The 22,020-nt window shown below is 38.8% G+C and overlaps 1 protein-coding gene across 1 annotated transcript in view; it reads right to left on the bottom strand.

Moving 5' to 3' along the window:
- Window positions 1-19,342, bottom strand: part of LOC101175177 (transmembrane protein 132D-like) — a 44,041-nt gene extending 24,699 nt beyond the window's left edge. Inside the window, exons 1-3 of the mRNA XM_011481911.4 lie at window positions 18,967-19,342; window positions 15,509-16,433; window positions 6,439-6,585 (exon numbers count right to left, since the gene is read on the bottom strand). Of these exons, the coding sequence (XP_011480213.2) occupies window positions 6,439-6,585; window positions 15,509-16,433; window positions 18,967-19,066 (1,172 nt within the window). The 5' untranslated portion in view covers window positions 19,067-19,342. The remainder of the gene's footprint in view (window positions 1-6,438; window positions 6,586-15,508; window positions 16,434-18,966) is intronic.
- Between the last annotated feature and the right edge of the window lie 2,678 nt (window positions 19,343-22,020).

Here is a 22,020-nt window from a genome sequence, read left to right on the forward strand (position 1 = left end):
GGAGTAGATTCGTGGATGTAGTGAAGGAGGACATGAGGCGATGTGAGTGAGGAAAATCCTTGGGATAAGGTTATATGGGGGTGAATGATTCCTAGAGGCAGCCAAAACAGAAAGAAGAATATGTAACCCTTGTGCTATCCTAGGCACATAGGCAAAATTTAGAAACTGTTTGATGTGTGTTCGTTGTTGTTTCAAGACGTTAAGAGGAGAGACTCGTTGTGCGCCGAGAAGCTGTTATGGAAGCGATTCTGTTGCATAAATAAAAAGCAAAGTCAAAACCAGAAATGCTTTTTCATTTTCAAAATGAAGCAGCATTTTTTGACCCAAAAATAAAATGAAAAAGCAATCCACCAAAATGCTTTTTCATTTCCTTCCTCAACACATATTCTGTCACTTAATTAAAATTAAAATGCAAATGGTATTTGACATTTCATTTTCAAGACCTTCTCTGGTAAATGTGTGGCATAATTCATTTAGAAATGTCTAATTTGACATTTAAAATGGATTAATAGAAATGCTTTTTCACTTTCAAAATGAAGCTGCATTTTTTGACTCAAAATTAAAAAGAAAAAGCAATATTTCAAAATGCTAAGCAACATGCTTATTTATGCAACAGAATCGCTTTCATAAGCTGTCTCTATAACCCAATACATCATGGGAGATGTAGTGCATAAATCCGCCAAACGCAGAAAAACAAGCGTCTCTGCACTTCATTGTTTTGTTCACTTGTTCCACGGTCTGACACTGGATTCTGGGGAAAGCTTTACCTGGTGTTTTTGGTGGAACTGAGAGACTTTATGAGCTAAATCGGGACAAGGAAGTGAAGACTTTAACCACTTCTGATTGGTCAGACTGATGACATGTGATTAAGCCTTCAAGAATGATTGGTGGAGACAGTTAAAGGGGCGGGACTTTTCAGAAAACGGCTTTAGTTGCTGCTAAATCACGGTACCGTCATTCTTATAAAAATGTCTTTAATAGAATAAAATAAAGTCAAAGAAAAAAGTATTTTACGATCTTTCATATTCCTAATTTCTCAGTGTTTTATCAGGGCCTGTTTGGATGAACACAGAGTTTATATCCTGGAGATGGTAAATGTTTTTAGATCAGTTAATGAGGGCAATTTCCCACGGCACACTTGACCATCTCCCATGGCACACTAGTTTGCCGCGGCACACTGGTTGAAAAACACTGATCTAGACCCACAAGACAGTGTGCTAAAAAATTTCTTCAATGATATGTGATCTTCACCGGTGTCCATGGATTACATGAAATCCTCTTCACCTTTATCCACCTTTGTCATGGTAGTGATAACACATCAATGTAAGGATCGGGTCATCTGGACCCCATAGGATAGCACAAGGGGTAATAAAACTATATTTTCTTTTTCATAAAGCTTTTCTTTTATCTATTACTAAAAAAAACATAAACAAGTTTTAAATAAATTGAAATCACTCAAACCTGAAATAAAGTGAAACTGAGTACCGTAATACTAATGCCTCTTCATCCAGAAATTCATCCATTATCACATTAAAGGACAGTGATGTGAGTGTATATGTCTGATCTCATGTGTGTGTGTGCACGTGCATGTGTGTGTGCACGTAGGTGATTGCTCTTGCTGGGCTCATATTTTGCGTGTGTCACCCCTTGTGGAAACTAAGTAAAAATGAACACAACTTGGAAGAATATCTTTGCCTCCTAATCTGCATTTCTGAATGTGCAAGCTCTTAAGCCTGGATAACGTAGTCCTGATTATGGATGATTACAGCTATGTGGGTCGGATGGACAGCGGGTGGCGCGCATCTGTGTGGGTGGGAGGTTGCTGGGCGGAGGCGGCTGCTGCTGTGCGCCATCAGCATCCGCATCAGGCATTACTGATGTAATGAGTTTCTGTTTAAACAGACAGAGGATGTGTAAGAAAAATTTATATTTCGTAAAACAAAGGATGTAGTGGAGTGGTACTCCAGTAAATTACCATATTTCACTTTTAGAGTTTTTAAACTTCCAAAAAACTGAAGTAATTTATAATTTACCAATTTTCACTTATTGCGTGAAATATCCCTTGTAAGTATGCATTTCCGTAAGGGATTCTTAACAAAAGGAGACATGAATTTTTAACAGGATAAAATGCACAGACAAAGGGATAATTGGGGCATTTTGCTGTGGGAAAAAGAAGGGGTGCTGTGCTGTGAATGGCCATTCTTCCTTAAAATGCAGCGGGTAATTGTAAATTACAAACAAAAACTGGATTATTATAATCCAGTTTGCACGTTGCTTTTGTCACAGGCCTTTTTAGGCCCAAATGTTTAGTTAATTTCAAATTAAAAACATATAATCTATTCATGCCAAGGATTGAATATGTCATACTGTATTTTAGAAATGGGTTTTCCTCTCAATGGTGGAAAGTTTTTACATATATTCTGCACCACATCTGGGGTAAAAATGCATGTTTGAGAAAGACAGACCACATGGCTGGGGGTGGGTACCAGCTTTAGGACGTTTTTTCTTGGTAAGTTGATGCAGGTCAGGTCGGAAAAATTACTTCATGCCACACCTTCATGCTGATTGCTTTGGCTAAAAGTTAATGGAATTAAGTAGGGGTGGGGTTGGGGTAGTTGGAGGGAAGCTTTTGAAATAATGCTGTTGGAAAAAGAACTTATTTGTGACAAATAAACTACAGTTGGTGGGCCACAAGCACTTGTAGACAAAAAGTGTAGATCCATGTTTGTCTTTGTTTTCCTCGTCTGAGCTGGAATCTGGCTCAAAACTGTAAGATATTATAATGGATTGGATTTTTCTGCACTTTTCCAGTTAATCAAAGCGCTTTCAATGTATGTCCATTAATCATTCACTCTTCATTTACACTTGGTGATGGTAAGTTATAGATGTAGCCCCAGCTGCCCTTGGGGAAGACTGACAGGGGCGCAGCTGCCAGTTCGCGCCTCTGACCATCACCGGGACATTCATACTACTTCACACACCAGTGGTGCAACACTGAAGGCTTGGAGGGTGAAGTGTCTGCCAAAGGACACAACAGCACTTGACTGGGGGGGTGGGGATCGAACCCCCGATCCTTGGATCATTGGCCGACCTACTCAACCACCTGGGTCACTGCTGTCTCTACGGCTGTATGCCCCCAATATTGCTCGCCATTTTTTGTTGAACCGGTAGTGTTAGGTTGAGGGTGTGTGAGGGGCTGTAAGCTAGCGGAAGTGAGTGTAAACTGATGGGTGATGGAAGGTGGGGGTGGGCTTGATCTGCACCAACAGTCCTGCCTACAACTCAGAGGCAAATTTCTAAAGAAATACTGCAACTGCAGACATTTATTTGGGGAAAAAAAGTCATAATCATAATTAAAAGACCACTGGAAAGGCTTTTGGAATAGATCAAAAGATGAATGAAAAGGGACTTTAAAAGGCCTATATAATGCCTTTCTTATGCCTCTTATAGTAAACCACATCCATATACTGTATATGATAACATATTATATTTGGCACACTACAGAGCGACATTTTTATACAATGTGTTATTTTCAGGAGCCTAATTCTAAGCCGGAAGTAAGACAACTCGATCTCTGAATCACCGCCTTTCGCTCCTTGTGGGTGCCACCCATTTATTGATGTCAACCTAGAGAAGGCCTTGGCAGCGTGTCTACGATTCGCCCACGAAAACGTACAACATTCAAATTCTTTTGCAAAGATGGATGTAAATATTATGGAGCTTTACAGAACGTAACAAAGGATTTGGCTGGTGTGTGGGTGTGCTCCTCGGGGCGGTGCAGGCGGTACAGAATCTTTTTAATAGGGGCGTTTCTCACTTATCAACTTCACAATGTGAGAACCTGTACGTTTTGATGGATTGGGAGGTGTCAGGTATGGAATTTGCTGGACCTAAAAGTAAACAGGGACTTTGTTTGAAGTTATGTAGTTTATTAAACGTAGAAATGAAGGACTGGGTGGCAGTGGTCATAGATTGAAGATCAGGCGAAGCAGCAAACTGGCAGGAGGATAGTCAAGTGAAGTGGCTTGACTTAGCTTAATGAGGTTTGGCTTGGCTTGGCTTGGCTTGGCTTGGCTTTATGTGGCTTGGCTTTATGTAGAAATTGTCTCGTCCTACAAGTTCCTGGGTGTACATCTGGACAATAAACTGGACTGGTCCACTAACACTAAGGCGCTCTACAAGAAGGGGCATAAGACTTTACTTCCTGAGGAGACTCAGGTCCTTCAATGTTTGCAGCAGGATGCTCCACATGTTCTACCAGTCTGTCATGGCAAGCATCATTTTCTTTGCTGTAGTGTGCTGGGGTGCTGGCATCAAAGCAAAGGACGCCAACAGACTGAATAAACTCATAAAAAAGCACAGTCTGTTATTGGCTCCAAGCTTGCCAATCTGGAGGAGGTGGTGGGGGACAGTCAGACTACTGGCTAAACTGGGGACCATCATGGACAATCCCTCCAATCCCCTCTTCAAAGGGGTGGACAAACTGAGAAGCAGCTTTAGTGGCAGACTTATACACCCCCCCCCCTGTGCTAGAGACCGATACAGGAAGTCATTCCTGTCATCAGCCATTAGACTTCACAATTCATCTGGCAGACTTGGATGTACATAAGATTTTTGAGAGTTCTAGAGTTTTCGACTATTTTTTTTTCTTCCCTGTAAATTTTGTGTCTTGTGTTTATCTTTATCCCCCATCTTATTTCCGTGGTGCCGCTACTACAAATAAATTTCCCTTCGGGGATTAAAAAAATTGATCTTGAATCTTGAATCTTTATGTGGTTTGGCTCTAAGTGCCTTGGCTTGGCTTGGCTTGGCTTGGCTTGGCTTGAAACAAAACTAAAGCATACCAAAGTGTATTATGCAAAATCATGCAATCTATTCCAAAATCCTCAGTTCAGTATTAGCTGACCAAGAGAATAAATAACAATCCAGGAAGTAAACCAGCTACTCTCAAATTGTAGCAAGTTCTTGCATTGACACACTACCATGGATTGACTTTCTTGTTTTTCCAGACTTTTGGTTTATGTTTTACCACTTGTAATACTGAGGCCCATTTGCTCTATTTATTTCACTTTTGCACTTTGAGCTAAGAATGTACCATAGTAAGGCAAAATATCTGAAAAAACAAATACTAGGGTTGACCAAACCAACAGTGTGGATTTGTATTTTGTCCCCACATATAAGTTTGCAGGAAAAATGGGAAAAAAAATAATAATAACTAAAGCTTTTAAATTTGATTGGACAGTTTAGGTTCAGTTTGGTCTAATCCAGCATTAATCCATTTGCCTCAATTTTATTGAAACAGACATTTTGCAAAATATAGGGTTTTTGGCTTCAGTCACCTAGATGCTATTTAATAGAACATTTTTATAAATGTGATTTTTTTTCATTAAGTACTCAAAAGAGTTTATTTTTCAATGCATACGGAATTTATAAAACACTTGTGTATGTATTAAAATGTATTTTTTAATAATCCAATACCTATATCATCTGATCAAAATATCAAATGAGCAAATGTCCTAGACCTTAAGACATTTTACAAAATATGCATTAAAAAGTTTAATCATAGACTTAAAATAATCCTATGTTTAAAAAAAATGAATTCTGGTCTTGTTGGCTTGTAATTTGCATTTTATCCCATTTCGCCTATTAGTATGAGGTTTATTTTCATACTGACAAAATGTTAGAGTAAAATCTGTCCATCCATGCTGCTGTGTACAGTATCTGCCGTCAAACTATTTACAGACAAATGAAGGTAAGCATAGAATCAGCCTAAAAAAAGTCTTCTAGCTTTTGTAAAATAAATGTCAGCCATTTGCCCTACATCATTGCAACGAACCAATTTAACCCATTCAGGGTTTTTATTGGCTTAACAACAAATGTTGAAATTTACTGAAAATAATAACTTAATATGTTTCCGAACTGCGAATTAGTCCCCATTTTTCCCAATGCAAAACAGTCAAATTTTACAACAGTAATAAACAGACAGTCTGGTTGTCATAATTAAAGTCATTACTGTGATCAAATTTATTATTAAAAGTTAATTTTCATAAATCTCATTGTTTTATTTACTATCTAAAGTGAAAACTGGACTTTGAACAAAGTGTGTTTCTTTAAACTTTTAAAAATCCTTGGTGCTGTCATTACCCATTTTTCCAACCATCAGTAATGTCCAGTAAAAATTACAATTATTGAGCCAAATAATATTTTTTTGTCAGTCCGATATCAGAAACGTAACCTGACCACCGACACTTTCCACTATAATGGTCCTGAAGTAGATCATTTGTATGCATACTGACTACATGGTCTTTTGTAAGACAAATTCAACAGAGATGAATTAAGGAATGGTTAAAAAAAATCACAAATGGAGGTAACTTATTGTTCGTTGCATCTTTTTTTGCAGCACATTGTGCCCATGCCTTGTCTCTGCAGTGCACATACCTTTTTGCAGAGACTGACGCCTTCCTGTGGCAAACAACAGAGACGTTGTTGGGGGTGGCTCCTCTGCCTGGCTCCACCACAACGTCCCACAGCGTTGGGTCACTGGGCCGAGCTGCACTGAAGGACAGCCCACTTTTTACCGCCGCCCTGCAGGATGCACAAGTTTGGATAAAACATTAAGATTTATTAGTGTGCGCTTTTGGTTCAGTTTGTGTTAGACAAGAGTTTTACAGCCCCAAGTTGAACCATTTGAAGAAAAAGAAAATCTATTTGCATCTGTTCTATGCATCCTGCTTTGGAGGAATTAGGTTGCCTAAGAGGGTTTTTCACGGTTACACAGAGGGGTCAAAGCCAGACAGACAGATGCAGCACAGGTTGTTTGCCATCTGAGAATCAGCAGCAGTATTTAATTTTACATTAGCTGTGGGGAGGGCTGGAAATCAGGTAATCAGATCCCAGACACCCATTTAACTGGCAGGAAAGATAGGTCACCAATTATACCTAATCTGATTGCAGCAGACGTCATATCCCAGACTTTAACTGCCCCATTGAGAGGAGAAAACATTTGAAGTACAAACTTATAGATCAGCTTAAAATATGAGCTGTTTTTTTATGTAGCAGATATTTAAAAAGTGATTCTTAACTCCATTAACTTGTGCACATTTGTTGTTAGGGTCCTCATGAAGAGCTTTAGGATCTTCCTGTATTGAAACAAGGGAGGTAAAACAACCTGAAGTGACGGAACGAACAATCTGTCTCTATTATGACAACATCATGTCTGTCAGTGGCTTCATGACTCAATCAGAGAGTTAAAGAACAAGGGATTGAAAGAAGGAAATGCGTATAAGCACAGATCCATTCATGTTGGATTAATGGCCAGCAGCAGTTTGCATCTCATTACATCAAATGTAAAATTAAAACACACACCTTTAATATAAAAAGTACTGATTTGCAATCAAATTCCATTCTGAATAATTGATTACCTCTGAGACTGAGGTCACTATGAAAGTCAGTCCAAATACAACGCCTGCGATGCAAGAATTTGCTGCACTTCAGTTTTGTCTTTGAAGAAAACTGACAGGATGGAGATGTGGGCATATGCAGAAACCGCTTGATCAAACCTCTTATTGCCAAAGGCAAAATCTTGGCATGTTTTATTTAGCAGTTTAAAAAAATGCTTGAAGGCATCGATATCAAAACAGAAAAAAAAACTGGATTGGAATACAAATCACAATTTACAAAAATAAAAAAGAATTCATTTTTACTTAACCTAAAATTAATATCTTTCTAAAATTTCCGGAATTTTTTCTTCCAACATTCGATAAATCCCATTCTCAGCTTGTCCAGCTCAGCATCACAGTGACAGCTGAACCTGATGACCATTCTTCCCAGAGGCGCAGGTCACTTCAGCTGCTCACTATTGACTGTTGTAAGGCAGTGACTTAATGCCAGGATCTTCCTGGGTCACTGAGCTTTTTGTCCTGCTGGCCGACACAAACCTTCCCGCAGCGAAACCTCATTCCGGCCACTTCTGTACAGCCCTTTGTCTTTGTCAGTCACCATCCAGAGTTCATGACCATGGAGGGGGGAGCCGAGAGGACAGTGACCCTTAAACTAAACAATTCCTCACTGCTTTACCAAACGTAATGCAGGTTTTCGCCTAAAATTGTTATCAGTCTAATTGTAAATCAATAAAAGATGCAGAAGTTGCTAGTGTGTCGGATTCAAAAAGCCCAAACACACACACACACACACATAAACACACATGAAAACATTTACAGGATTAACCTTTTGATTCGTGTTCCGTCAAGGCCGCAGATTATCTGGCCTAACCCCGCTGCAGTGGACTCAGAGACTGGCCAAAAAGAGAAGTAAAGCTGGGATTTCTCTGAGGAGGCATAAATCATTTTGCTGAGCTCTTCAGAGCTACCCCTTCACTCGAACCTAATTGCTGCACTCTTCTTGTCCAATCTTACAGCGGTGGCAGCAGTAGGTCAAAAATCCAGGGACCGAAATAACTGACCCAACCAGAGAAGCCCTCTGAGTAGCAATCAGTAGGAAAAATTTGGGTAACTTCAGGTAAACAAGCAGCAAATCCGCACAGATAGCTAAAACATCAGCAGATGTTGAAGGGTTAGCATCTCTCTAACAACTACTATCCCCTTACTTTTTACCGTTTTCCCACATCGACATCCAGGTCAGTGGGTCTCTGTCTTTGTTTGTGTGCAGGACGTTTTTGGTTTTAGTTGTATAACTTTAGTCTGTTATGAAAGAACAGCTCTAAGATGATGTTGGCAGTAAGCAAAGCCTGTGCCTCCTTTATTAATTTATCCATGTCGCTATTTCTCAATGACCTTACAGCAGGTTTTTCCGAAGCAATTCTGACTACCAGAAGTACAGTGTCAAAATATCTGAGGAAGTCTTTGTGTGCTTGGGACACAATAAAAGAACACTGCTGCACAAAAATATCATAACCAGGGAGTATATTTTTGTTTTTGACAGTGCTATAGCAACTTTCAATCAACATACATTTTTTAATAGTAGTAAAAACAGATTAGGGGTGTAATGATTAATCAATTCATTGATTTATCCAACCAAATGTATCTGTCTGATTCAAGATGTTAACTGAATCAAACTATATCATTATAAAATCCTTTTCAAATAAAATAAATCTATGATAATCGACCTTGAAAAATAACATTCAGATTGAGACACGATGGGTTTATTTTAGTGTTACGTAAAAACAACCAAGTGCATCACAGCAGACAACATTTGTGATGACAGCAAAAAATAATCAAACCATCATTCCAGTCCAATGTGTGGAAACACTTCGAATTTAGCAAAGAAATGTGATCATACACTGTGGTAGAATGTTCTATAAATGTTCTGTTTGTGGAAAAACAACAGTGGGGTAAACTTCATGAAACTAAAATGTCAATGGATTTGATATTAATTCTTATTTACTTGTTTGTTTGTTTGTACACATTTAATTTAAACTTGATTATTTTAGAAGAATTACAAAGAATCTGGAAAACATCTGAGTCACACTGGTTGAAGTTTTGGGTTAAAGGTGTCCTGGGTCGATTTTAGGTCAGTGAATCAGATTGTTCAAAATGAACCAAAATCGACTATGAATCGGATCAGATTCATAATATGAATTGAATCTTTGTTAAAATTAATCGTTAGAACACTGATATAGATAAATACATTTGAGAATAAATCTTGTCTGTAAATGCAATTTTTTACGGGGCTTTGTGGAAAAAATATTTGAATTGATTACTAAAGAACTTGATAAATGCAGAAAACGCACATCCTTTCTCATTTTTGTCTTCTCCTCTACTGATTTCAATTTGTATATCTTCATCTTCACTTGCAATCTTCCTCTCGAACAATCTTCCTCTTGAACAATCTTCCCTGCATTGTTCTTTTTTAAATGACTTTTTCAAATATAGATTATTATTATTTATTTATTTTTTGCTGAACGTTTCACTTCTACCATTACATTGGGTTTTATCTTGAACTATCAATCACAATAGTGTTCATAAAACTGTAGAAATCATTTACTGACTTTCTTGTCACGTTCCAAACCAAGTAACCTCCAACTTGCAAAGAAATAAAATGTCTATTTGACTGGGAATGAATTGACTGATCCCAGACAACAAATCAAACATGTATGATATGTATATACAAATGCTATTATAAGTATAAAACATTCAAAATACATAATAAAACCTAAAAACCAGCTATATTACAATTCACGTAGCCACTTAAATATGCGTCACCGGGGGGAAGTGTGAATGGAGCTTAAGAATTGCTTTCAGGATAATTCTGAAAATGTATGAGAATATAAGAACTGGACCCCTTCCCCATCTCGTTCCAAACAGGAAGTACCCTCTGGCTTTAATAAGCCAAAATCCTTAAGACTTCTATAGAGAAATGAACAGTTTTTACTCAGTCATTCTATTTGTCAGAAGAACCATTATTCTTCTGCCACCTTTTTTTTAATTCTCATTATTTTCATGGTGTGTTTTTCTAAGACTGTTTCCAATTACTGCTTACTGACAACAACTGGCTCCAATATGTCCATATCGCCAAAAAAAGGCAACTGAATGGAGTTTATTCCGCTGGAGCTAGCAGCGAGTCACTCTATATGGCTGTCGTCACACTCACCCAGTTCAATTTTCTTATACAGTTAGTACATAAAACTGTTTTTTGGATTTGTGTAACTTCAAACAGTTTGTGGAGACTCTGTCTTGGAACTATTGTTAATATAACCCCTTTTCAACAAAAAGTACAAAAGGAAAAATGAGTTAAAAGGATTTAGTTCTTCATACATGAAGACAGAACAATTATGAATATCATCACCAACTAACCAAACATCACAAATGCATGCAAAGCTAAAGCAAATAAAGCTAATGCAACAAAAATGCACCCGACAATATAATTTTTACATGTAAAACAAAAGAAATATCCAAAAGATTTGAAAAAAATCAAACCTGGAGAGTTTAAATGAAGGGAAAAATTAAACTAATGAAAGCCAAAAACCTGCTGGCCTCCTACTTTTGATGCTCACCACCTGCTCCCAAATAAGGTATACTAATCTCTTTTTTATTATTTTCCTCCTGATGTTCAGTGAATTTAGCAACACAATTTCAATTGCACTATTTGAGGAAAAAACGTTGTTTTCAGATTTGTAAAAAGTTCCTGAAGCCCTTGTGGAGCCTCTGTATTAATGGAGTGTTAACATCAATATCACATTAAAGATAAACTGGCCCAGATTTCTGCTTCCCGGTTCATTGTGTATCTCTTAACTAAACTTTGGACAAAATAGTGAATAACAAAGGTCTTTAAGGGTTGTTTTCCAAAAATAAAAAATTAAAATGTGCAACATAATGGTATTCTTACTTTTCAAAAACACCATCCTTAAATTAGGTCAACTTTAAAGGTTTTATTAAAATTAGATAAACAAAATAAAATATGTATTTTGAATTTAATTAAGCTTTTATCCATGTGATCCTTTTAGAAAGTTGTGATATTTTGAATTGAAGACGTGTGACTTTAATTATTTAAAAATGATTGCATTCGGATTTCAGTGTACTCAGTATTCAAATGTTTTTAATATTCAATAATATCTAAAATTATCAAGTGCTGTGTGGGGGAAAAACAGCACCAGAAAAAAAAGAAACTTAAAAAAACAGATGGAACTGTTTGTTTTACTGTGACAGGACTGCTTTTATATTGAGTTCACTTTTACCCAGAGGAGTTAGGAAGATTAGTTATTTGTTTTCCTGCTCCATTAAACAGATGCATTATTTATGAAGTCAAATAACCAAAGAACCCTGTCGAAATGTTCGTGGGATGTTGAGATATGAAAACCAGTGAATCATTTGCCAATTATTTCCCTGTTTATGGAAGAGTGCTCTCCATAACTTCCCTACCAACAGCAAGGCTGAAGCAGACAGGAAATGTCAGAAATGTATTAAGCCAGTGGAACTGGCAGACAACACAAGTCATTTGGCACTCATGCATTTTATTGCATGGCCTTGATGGTGAGCCCCATCAGTATTCAAGTGCCTTAAGTAATCGTTTAAATGCATGGAGCTCATCCCTCATGAATATGTTAAAATATGCTATGCTTGGTTACTTATACGTCACATGTTCCAGAAACAATCAATTTTCATGTAATTCCAGTTAAACGTTTGTCTCTGCAAGCTTAGTTACAGACACCAAAGATTATTATGCTTTCTGAAAATTGTGAAAACCCTCTTTAAGTCTGTTGGTTCATGGTTTGAATGTTTTATTTAATTGCTCCAGCTTCACAAAAAAAATCTACATCATGCCTAAAATAATATTTTCTCATCTACTTTTGGAAATTAAAAGATGTCGCAATCCAATAATGTTGGACTTTTTTGCAAAGAAACTTGCCTTGAAGGGCCTTTACCAGGGGTCGGGAACCTATGGCTCGCGAGCCATATATGGCTCTTTTGATGGTCACATGAGGCTCGCGGACAAATCTTTAATTATACTTTTTTTTCTTTTTTTCATTAGACCAGTCCTTCTCGGGCGCGATGCGATGCCAGAGGCGCGCAGTAGTAGCGGTGCTTGGAGAAAAAAATCTGCGCCAGCACTGTCACTTTACTATTATTTCACAGAGTTTGTACCAGCTGGAAACCTGTGACAGCTGGACACCTGTGAATTGCCGTGCCTAAAACTGCGCGCTCCCGTCTCTGAGAAAGAGCGCGCAGTTGCGGGGACGGGATGTTAGAGGAAGAAAGCAGAGGGTGTGTGTGGGCACGGCCATTAAGGTGAACCGCGCAGGGATTGTAAAAACGTAAAACCCGCTGCCCGTCACTCACTGCAGCGTGTGAGTGTGTGTTTGGCTCCACGTCTGTCTCACATCTACAGAACATTCAGACCTACGATCACGTTTAAAGTCTCAACGCCTGCATGAAGCAGAGAAACTCACCACCAGACTAGACAATCAGCAAAACTACCACGAGAAATACTCATCATTTATTAGCAACAGCATAACAATGTTATTAAAAAGAATCCACAGACTTATTGTACTTTAAAAATGTTGAAATTACATCAAATGCACACATTCACTTGTATATTTAGTTTTAAACATATTGTCGCGGACTGAGTTTAACTTGGCTGTTGGGCCGCGTTAAAAGTTCTGGAGTTCATTGAACGCATCAAGCAAAGATCTGATTGGCTCTCAGTTCTGTTGCTCAGCCTGTTGTTAGATAATTTGGACCAATGGGGTTCAGCTATGGGCCAAATAAGGGAAATGGGAGGGCTGGAGCGGGAGCAGGGGAATATAAAGTTGGGAGAAGCGCTCTCGTCTCAGCGGGAGAGATTCAGGAGTTGCTGAATAAATTGTATGGCGTTTGTTGTGGTCTGCAGTAACCAGAATAAAGAACCCTAAAAGAGGTTAAGTCTCCGTGCCTCAGTGTGGGAAAGGGACGCTACATTATTGTATGGCTCTTTCGAAATTACATTTAAAAATATGTGGCGTTTATGGCTCTCTCGGCCAAAAAGGTTCCCGACCCCTGGCCTATACCATGCTTTTCTTAAGCCTTTCAGAGTAAACTATATCCATGTGTATGACATTATATTACCTTTGGCACACTAAAGAACGATTTTTTTAAATGAAATATGAATTATTTTCGCAGTGAAATTTTCTACCCAGAAGTAAGATGCCTCTATCTCTGAGGCACCACCCTTGGATACTTGTGGGTGCTGTCCATTTCATGACGTCAACCTGGAGTCGGCCTCAGCAGCGTGTCTGTGTTTAGCCCACGGAAACAAATAACCTCAGAACTTTTACGAAGATGGCTGTGCACATTGTGCATTTAAAAGGAAAGTAGCCGCTAGCTATGTGGAGAAAGTGGGGGGGTGTTGCCTGGGGGCGGTGCTGACAGCGCAGACTCTTCCTGGAAGGGGCGGTTCCCCACATATCTACAACCCAATCTGAGAACCTCCTCATTTTCGTGGTTTGGGGCGGTCAGAGCGCAGATTTTTACAGGAATACTCAGAAATGCTTGAATGGATCAAAATACAGCTTTGAGGTTATTTTTCGTGAGAAATTAACATAATATTTCTTCTAAAAGCTTAAAAAGTTAATTTTGCAAGATAGAGACCCTTTAAGAGATCAAGAAAAACTTCATCCTCAAACCAGCTTGACTTTTAAAAACCTAAAAGACAGGATTTGCAACACAAACTATAAACTTTAAGATAGATAGAGTTAACATTCTTGATCTGATTCAAAGATCATTAAGGCACGCACCTTTCATCTTTAGAGCTACTTTTAATGTTAATGCCGTTTTTAATCAAAACCCAAAAACTTGTGTCGTTTTAGGGACACAATTTCTGCAGAGCAGCAGTAGTTTATCAGAAATTTGCCTCTGACTTTTGCGCAGGGCTGTTGGCGTAGAGAAACCCCGTCCCCACTTCCTGTCACCCATCCGTTTACACTCTCTCCTTCTAGCTCACAGCCCCTCACAACCCCAAACTAACTTTTACAGCTTCAACTAAAATGGTCATCCCTATTGGAGCTATCCAGCCGAACAGTTTAAAACCAGATGACAGCTCGAACTAGGAAAACAAAGACGTACATGGGTTTATGTGTCTGCAAGTGGATGTATTTGATTAGAGCGAAGCAGGGAGCTCATGGCCTGCCAATTGTAGCTGCTACGTCACAAAGACTTTTTCCAACCGCATTTTTTTTTCTTTTTCTTCGGCTCCTGATTCACAACAAATTGAATAGACAAAAACTCAGAAAAACACATTTGAGCTCAATTTTTTAAATATTTTTCCTCCATCATGAGAAAAATACTACAAGAATGTGTTGTGTAAAATGTGAAAACACAATTTCCTTTGGACTGGGTCTTTAAATGGAAGTGTTTAAAAATGTCAATTTATATTTGTTTTCTTGGTTTTAACATTACACTTTTGAAAGTAAACCAATCTAGCTTGACAGACGTAAAGGCAAAAGACAAAACAGCATTTCCTCCGGAGTTTGACCATTTATTGAAAAGTGTCTCCCCCTCCGTTCTATCTCACATGGCATTTTTTTTAACAAATCTTTCCCATTTTTTCCTTCTTCATATTCACGCTGTAGGCCTTTTTAAATCTGATATGCACACAGTTTCTATCTTTATGACCCCTTTTAGCTCACTAAATAGTCTGTTTGCATTCACACTGTAAGGGTGCTACTCCAGCAATAAATTTATGCTTCATCTAGAAAGTGCAAAAACCATCTGAAAACTGATGCAAGCCAGAATATTTAAGGAAAAGTGCCTTCATATGGACGAAATTGCCTTTTATGTTTATGTGTGCTAACACTCTTTTAAAGTTGCTATATAAAGAATCTGCAGCAGCTTCTACAGGTTTAGGCAAAAATCTTGTCAGATACACAAGTTACTTGTGATTTTTTAAGACAATAAAATAATTGCTCATTTGATTGTTTTTAAGACAATTTGTTTAAGTACTGGTTCTATTTTCTCTTCTATATTGTTCAGCAATGTGTGCGCAAGAATGGCTCAGAAAAAAGAAGAAAACTGCTCACCTGAGTGTAAAATTTTCCAACGTAGATGTACTGGTCAAGAAAATGTAGAAAGTTGCCACATCTGTGGCTTTTATAGGCTTGGAGGATGTTTGGATCACAACAGAACCTCCCAACCTCAGTCGGAGAAAAGTGGGGTTTCCTCCTGGAGCTTTGAGCAGAGTGACACTTCCAATCCGCCTCATAGGCGTCCCAGACCCCCCAGAGTCTCTGCTTCTTCCCACTCCAACTCGCTGCAGGCTGTCCTGGGGCGCGCACTGACCCGTTGGGTCTCTTCTGCTCTGAAAGTAGACTTCAACTAGAGTCTCCTGAAGCCCCTTCATTTCTTCAGTTCGTCCTGCTTCCCTGCTGGAGCTTCCAGATCTGCTGGCTGAGTTGAACCAGGAGGGCTCCAGCTTCAGCTGCGCCACGCAGAATCCGCCTGGAGATAGCAAGCAAGCCCCACGAACTTCCTTTGTCTCCCAGAAGGCGTAGGCTGTCACACAGTGAGCTCTTTCCTTGGCGCTGGACCCACCATTTTTCATCTCATCTCCTTTAGAGCCTGCTGCTCCTTCCCCAACAGAGATGTTGCTTTCTGAGGGCATGTGGAAGAGAATCTTAACAAGAGGGGACGAGGAACGAACCTGGCGGGCCAAAATGACAGGAATGATTCTGCGTCCACTCAGGAGCAGCTCCGCGGGTATGGACGCATCTACGGCAAGAGGGCCGTAAGAAGCCTTGATGGTTGGCTGGATGACTTTAGCTTCTGGGCTGGTGATGAGAAAAGTCTGAGTTTGTGCTTTTAGACTGGAGTTCCCAGACAACTCTGCACCCTCCTGTCTGAGGAACACATGATCCACGTTGAGGACCTGGAAGTTGATGACGGGATAAACTGGAGATGGAAGGGAGAAGATCCCAGAGTCACCTGGATGTTTCTGGCCTTCAGCAGCTAAAAAAGAACAAAATACAGAGAAAAAATTAAAAAGATCTGCACCATCACATTATCATTCTTATTTTTCCATTAATGTTTCACTTGTAACCCTTGTGCTATCATAGGCACTTTAACATTGGGAGTTGGGTCATCTAGACCCCACTAGACAGTGCTCTGAACCTTTTTTCTTCAATGATTTGTGATCTTCACTGGTGTCCATGGATTACATGAAATCCTCTTCACCTTTATTCACCTTTGTCATGGTAGGGATAAAACGTCAATGTCAGGGTGGGGTCATCTAAGATAGCACAAGGGTTAAGGATCACAGTACATTAATAAAGATGAATGTAAAACATTGAATTCGTCCTTCATATTTTTGGCTTCTTTTCCTACTATTTCTATGAATTATAATGTCAGAATTGGTTAATGCAGCCCCTGAGTGCTGGAAAGACTCACTTGTAAAGTCAGCAAAATAACCCTCCAAATGCAGGATTTAGCAGATCCCTCTTCCTGCTGCCGAAGGAACCTGGTAATTTGCCCTCCTTCAGGTTGAAGTGCATCAGTATTAATATGTGAATGTGGCTTTGCTGCACCTCAGAGAAATACCCCATTTGCGTGGCTGCACCATTAACCAAAGCTAAATCTCACTTTCTCCCAAATGGTCTAAGATGTGATTTATCATTCTTTTCTGATTTCAAGTCTCTATTTCACAAGCACATCTGGAAATCAAATTTCCTCCTGGATGATGAAAAAAAACGCAACAGATGTCAAAGTTCCTTTTAAAAAGTAAAGTAAACCCTTGCATCAAACCACTTTTGCACCAAAGTTTCCTTAAGTTGGCATCTCACTGATGAATGCGATAATGGAATTGCAGTGTGGAACATAGAATATATCTGTTTGTTAAGTCATTTGGTTATAGTATCTGACAATTTTGATCAAATATAATATGAAACAAAAGTTGACTGTAATCTCTTATTCTCTTTTTTTTGGTCATCCGTTTTCCTATGGTTATCTGATTATTATCCCAGAATTTTCACTGTGTTGCTGTCCTTGGTACGCAATTGGTCTCTCATACCGCTTATATCTTTACTTAACCCTTGTGCTATCCTAGGCACAAGGGTTAGGTTGGGAGTTGGGTCATCTAGACCCACTAGACAGTGCGTTGAACCTTTTTTCTTCAATGATTTGTGATTTTCACTGGTGTCCATAGATTACATGAAATCTTTCCACCTTTATCCACCTTTGTCATGGTAGGGAGAACACGTCAATGTAAGGGTGGGGTCATCTAAGATAGCACAAGGGTTAAGAGGTTTTGGAAAAGTCCTGAAATTCAGCTTTTGGGGCAAATGAAGTCAATAAGAACAAAATTTAAAACACAATAACAACAAAACAAATATATACAGTTGAACCAAAAACTAAAATGTCTTATGGATGTTGGCTTCCGAATACGTGGACATTAATCACATCGTTTGATGTTCGTCTTACATTAAATTCTGTTTTGTTCTTTATTGTTTTATTCAAAAAAATAAAGCACAGGAGATACTTAACCTCAAGTAAACACAACTTCTCAAACTGACACAGAACAGCCCAGGGGATTGGTTCACTCTAACCTGAGGCTACAAATTTTTCTAACACTGATGAGCGCCTCTGTCTGCCAGTGGATGCAAGGTGTTTTGATCAGATGGTAATTTGGCAAGCTCCATGTGGATTCACAGATGTGACTTCAACAGCATAAGAAAATGAATAACTTTACTTTCTGAACAGGAGAATGACGGAAACTCGAATAAAGAGGTTGTTTTTTTTTGTTTTTTTTACACATGTGGCAGACATATCTGTGACTGGGATGGAAGATAAGGCTGCCATGCATATTCATGGTCCTTAAGAAGAGAGCAAATCAAAGGCTGAACCCTATTACTTAGACACGCACTGGGAGCCCAGCTGAGTCCCTCACACACAAACACACAAGTGCATGATGAGAAATGGCCACGCAGAGATCATGCATAGATATAAACCCAGCCAATCTCAGAGAGTGGTCTTCTGCACGATAGCGCTATCATACACAGACAGCCCGCTCACAGTGGCTTCAGAGCTCCCCAGTGCAGGTTATCTTTAAACAACCAGAGAAACAGCTGCACGACCTCAGCTTCAGGCCTATTTAATCCCACAGATGAAGCCTCCTGATGCCCACTGGAGAGCCTGATGTCTCTTTCAATTGAATCGAAGGAGAACAAAATGAGGTGAAGCTGTGGCTTGTAACCACAAATCCATACAAAAATATGAATTCCTATCATTGCAGTGTTATGAAGCACTTGAATAAAGGTTCCCCAAGTCAGAGGGTTTTCTGCAGTAACATTCAAAAATGTACAAATCATATTATTTCACAGCAAAGCTGTGCACTATTGGAATAGTTTGTGCATAAATTAGATTAAAAAAAAGTTCGTTTTTTTGAGCTGCTTTCCTGTCTGCTGCAACATAAACGACTGTCTTCTGACAGCAAACGGAGGAAATTTATTTTTATTTTTTTTATCTTAATCTTAACCACAATCCTCACCTTTTAAAACCGTTAGAAGGGCTGCGACTTGAAATAGGGAACGGAGGAAAAAGTTGATCATCATTTTGGCTGACTTGCACGTTGTAGTCGTTGTTTCCATGCGCACCGAAGTGTGCGCACAAGCTTGTCAGAGCGCGCAAGTCATTCCATCACTGGGTCCGCAAAAGTGACTTTTCCTGACTGCAGAAGGTAAAAAAAGAAAACAACAACAACAAACCAGATTGAATTTGCCTCCGAGATATTCCACCTGCTGCACGTGCAACAGTTCTACATGTGACGTCCCGTTTCTTCCGAAGGATCTTTATGTTTTCGTCCTGTGGGAGTCCAGCTGTTTCCAACATCAGACTCTTCCTGTGACAGAAGTCAGTAAACATGTGTGTCGATCAGATTAGGAGAGCCCACGTGGGTATAATCGCCGGTACAGGGGGAGAGCCTGTTGCAAATTAAATGCACTGAAGGTTAAAGATCATATATATATATATATATATATATATATATATATATATATATATATATATATATATATATATATATATATATATATATATATATATATATATATATATATATATATATATATATATATATATATATATATAAAATTTTGAAACAGAAGGAGCATCAATAGATTAAGAAATAACAACTTTTTGTCTTATTTTGAACGAATCTTTCTATCCATCTGCAGTAAACATAAAAACAGCAGCTTCACCGTGCAGACAGCTCCTTCCTGGACCTACTCTGTGAACTTTTTTCAGGATTGTTCTTTATAGTGGTTTTATAACTATTCTATTCTTCTACTGAAATAGATTTTGCTCTAAAAATTGCATTTAATATTTGAACTATTGGAACAGTTGACGTCTTTATTAAAAAAAAAAAAAAAATGTTGTTTTTTTTGCTTCGTTTGATGATTATTGTACTTTTTTGCATGACCCCAGAGACAACAGCTATTAATTTGAGCTTTATGAATAAACCAAAAGAAATAAACTTTGCTTAATCATTCAGATAAATACATGTTGTCATTGAGTAACTTCATTTTAAAGCAAGAAGCATTTGCTTGAGGAAAATGTTTGAGGACTTCCCCACCAGGACTCAGTTTGTTTTTCCAGCTCTAGTCTTGGACAGGGTCAGTTCATATTTCCTGCGTGGGATGAAGCAGATGCATGCTGTCACCTGAGCTTTCCAGTATGTAAACATTTAGCCCCAGGGCCAAAGGCATCATAAAGTGTCCATTTAAATGTTACAGTCTTGCATAAGTTGTGATGGATTACTAAAAGGTTTGTCATTTTTAACAGCTTGAGACTTCCAAACACAGACATGTCCATATTCATTTTATCTGAGGTTATTAGACTCAAAGTAAATCAGTGAAAATGTTTTCCTGCTCTGCCGCAAGCCCATATTTAATTTCTCATCAGTCTGGCTAATTTAGACTTTTTTTTCCCCCCCCTCCTTCTCTCATTTGATATGTTTTTGCCACATCTGCCAGACAGTCATTTTAATGAGCAGACATTTTAACACCATTGTGAGTTCAAAGCGTGACGGTGAGGCGGCTCATCGACGTGAATCCACACATGCAATGAGCTTCTATACCACACAGTTCTGCTTACGGGATGATTCTGTCCGTCTGCTTCTGCACAGAAACATCAAACTGAGGGCTGTTCTGGGATTTGCACTGCACATAGGAAAATATAATAGACTTGGGCAGAATTTTTTTTTCTACCCACCTCTAAGCTCTCAAACAGCCCCCACAATCCATTTTTTAAAGTAACCTATTTACATAATTTCCCAACTAAAGCCAATGTGGCTCTTTCATTGCAACAGCAGCAGGTGATGGCACTAAAACCAAAGATATAAAAGTTTTACATGTGACTGCAAAAGCTAAATGGAAATAGTATTTAACAAGTCAATAAAGTACTTCCTCTGTTTCATTTCAGGCTGGTTTATGGTACTGTACACACTGCTGTAGTGCTCTGTGCCAAAGTACTACATGGCCTGCTTTTTTTTTAAGCCACTGAGTTTTAATTTAAACAGTTTTTCTGTGTTTTTTGGCTTGAATTGACTATTAAAGCTGACAGTGGCAGAAGCCACTGACAACTGTGTCTGGGAACGTCTCCAGATCTCAGTTGCTGCTCCAGAAAGGCAACCTGCTGCCGGTGTTTGACATGACAGAGGGGTGCTTGGATTCTCGTAATGTGGCTCTGACTGCTAGCAGGTGGCTTAGGGTTCTTTTTTCATAGGTCATTTTGTGTGGAGCCACATTGCTCAAGAGCTTAAATCCTGTAAATATTTCTGAAATTGAATTGAAATCTGTGCCAGATTAACAGATTAACAGCAGGATAAATTACCTCTGTGCCCTCTGGCCAAAGCCAAAGCTCAATTGGAGGTTTAGAAAATATACTGGATAATTTGATATGAATTTTCAGTAAATAGTTCGGACAAATTTCGTGTTTGTAGGACTCCTTAATTTAGTATCGAATGGTCTTCTCGTTTCATTTATGGCTTCAGCCCATAGGGAGCGTTAACATGTAATCATCAGTGATCAGTGAAAACAATCTCTTTTTACAAACCTGTTTTTATTCAAACACATACTCTGCACCGCATTTTCCACAAAATCTGTGTTATATATTTGAATGCCTCCTGCAACAGCCTAGCAACCTGTCCAGGGTGTAACGCACCTTTGCTCCACAGTGGCTGGGATAGGCTCCAACCCGGTTACCTCAAAAAGACTGTAGGGGGTTAAGAAAATGGTTGGATGGATTTCTGAATATATATTTTTAACTCTTAACTGAAGTCTCATTTTTATCAATTTCTTCTATTTCAATAGCTTTATTTCATTATTTGCCGTCACTAAGCTTTTCCCTCTCCATTGTGAGCAGCAAAAGCAAGCAGTGACTGTCAGAAAATCACTTGAATCGTTGTATAAAGATTCCCTTCACTTGGAAGAGGTTTTTGGGTTTGAAGGGACCTATAGGAGGCCTGTCCCAACATCATTCCTGTGAGAAGTCGCGTGACACTCCTGGTTCAAATCCCATCTTGACACCTTTCTGTGTGGAGTTT

This window comes from Oryzias latipes, chromosome 12, assembly GCF_053564925.1.
Source record: "Oryzias latipes strain Hd-rR chromosome 12, Olatipes_Hd-rR_3.1".
In the NCBI taxonomy this organism is placed as follows: Eukaryota; Metazoa; Chordata; class Actinopteri; order Beloniformes; family Adrianichthyidae; genus Oryzias; species Oryzias latipes.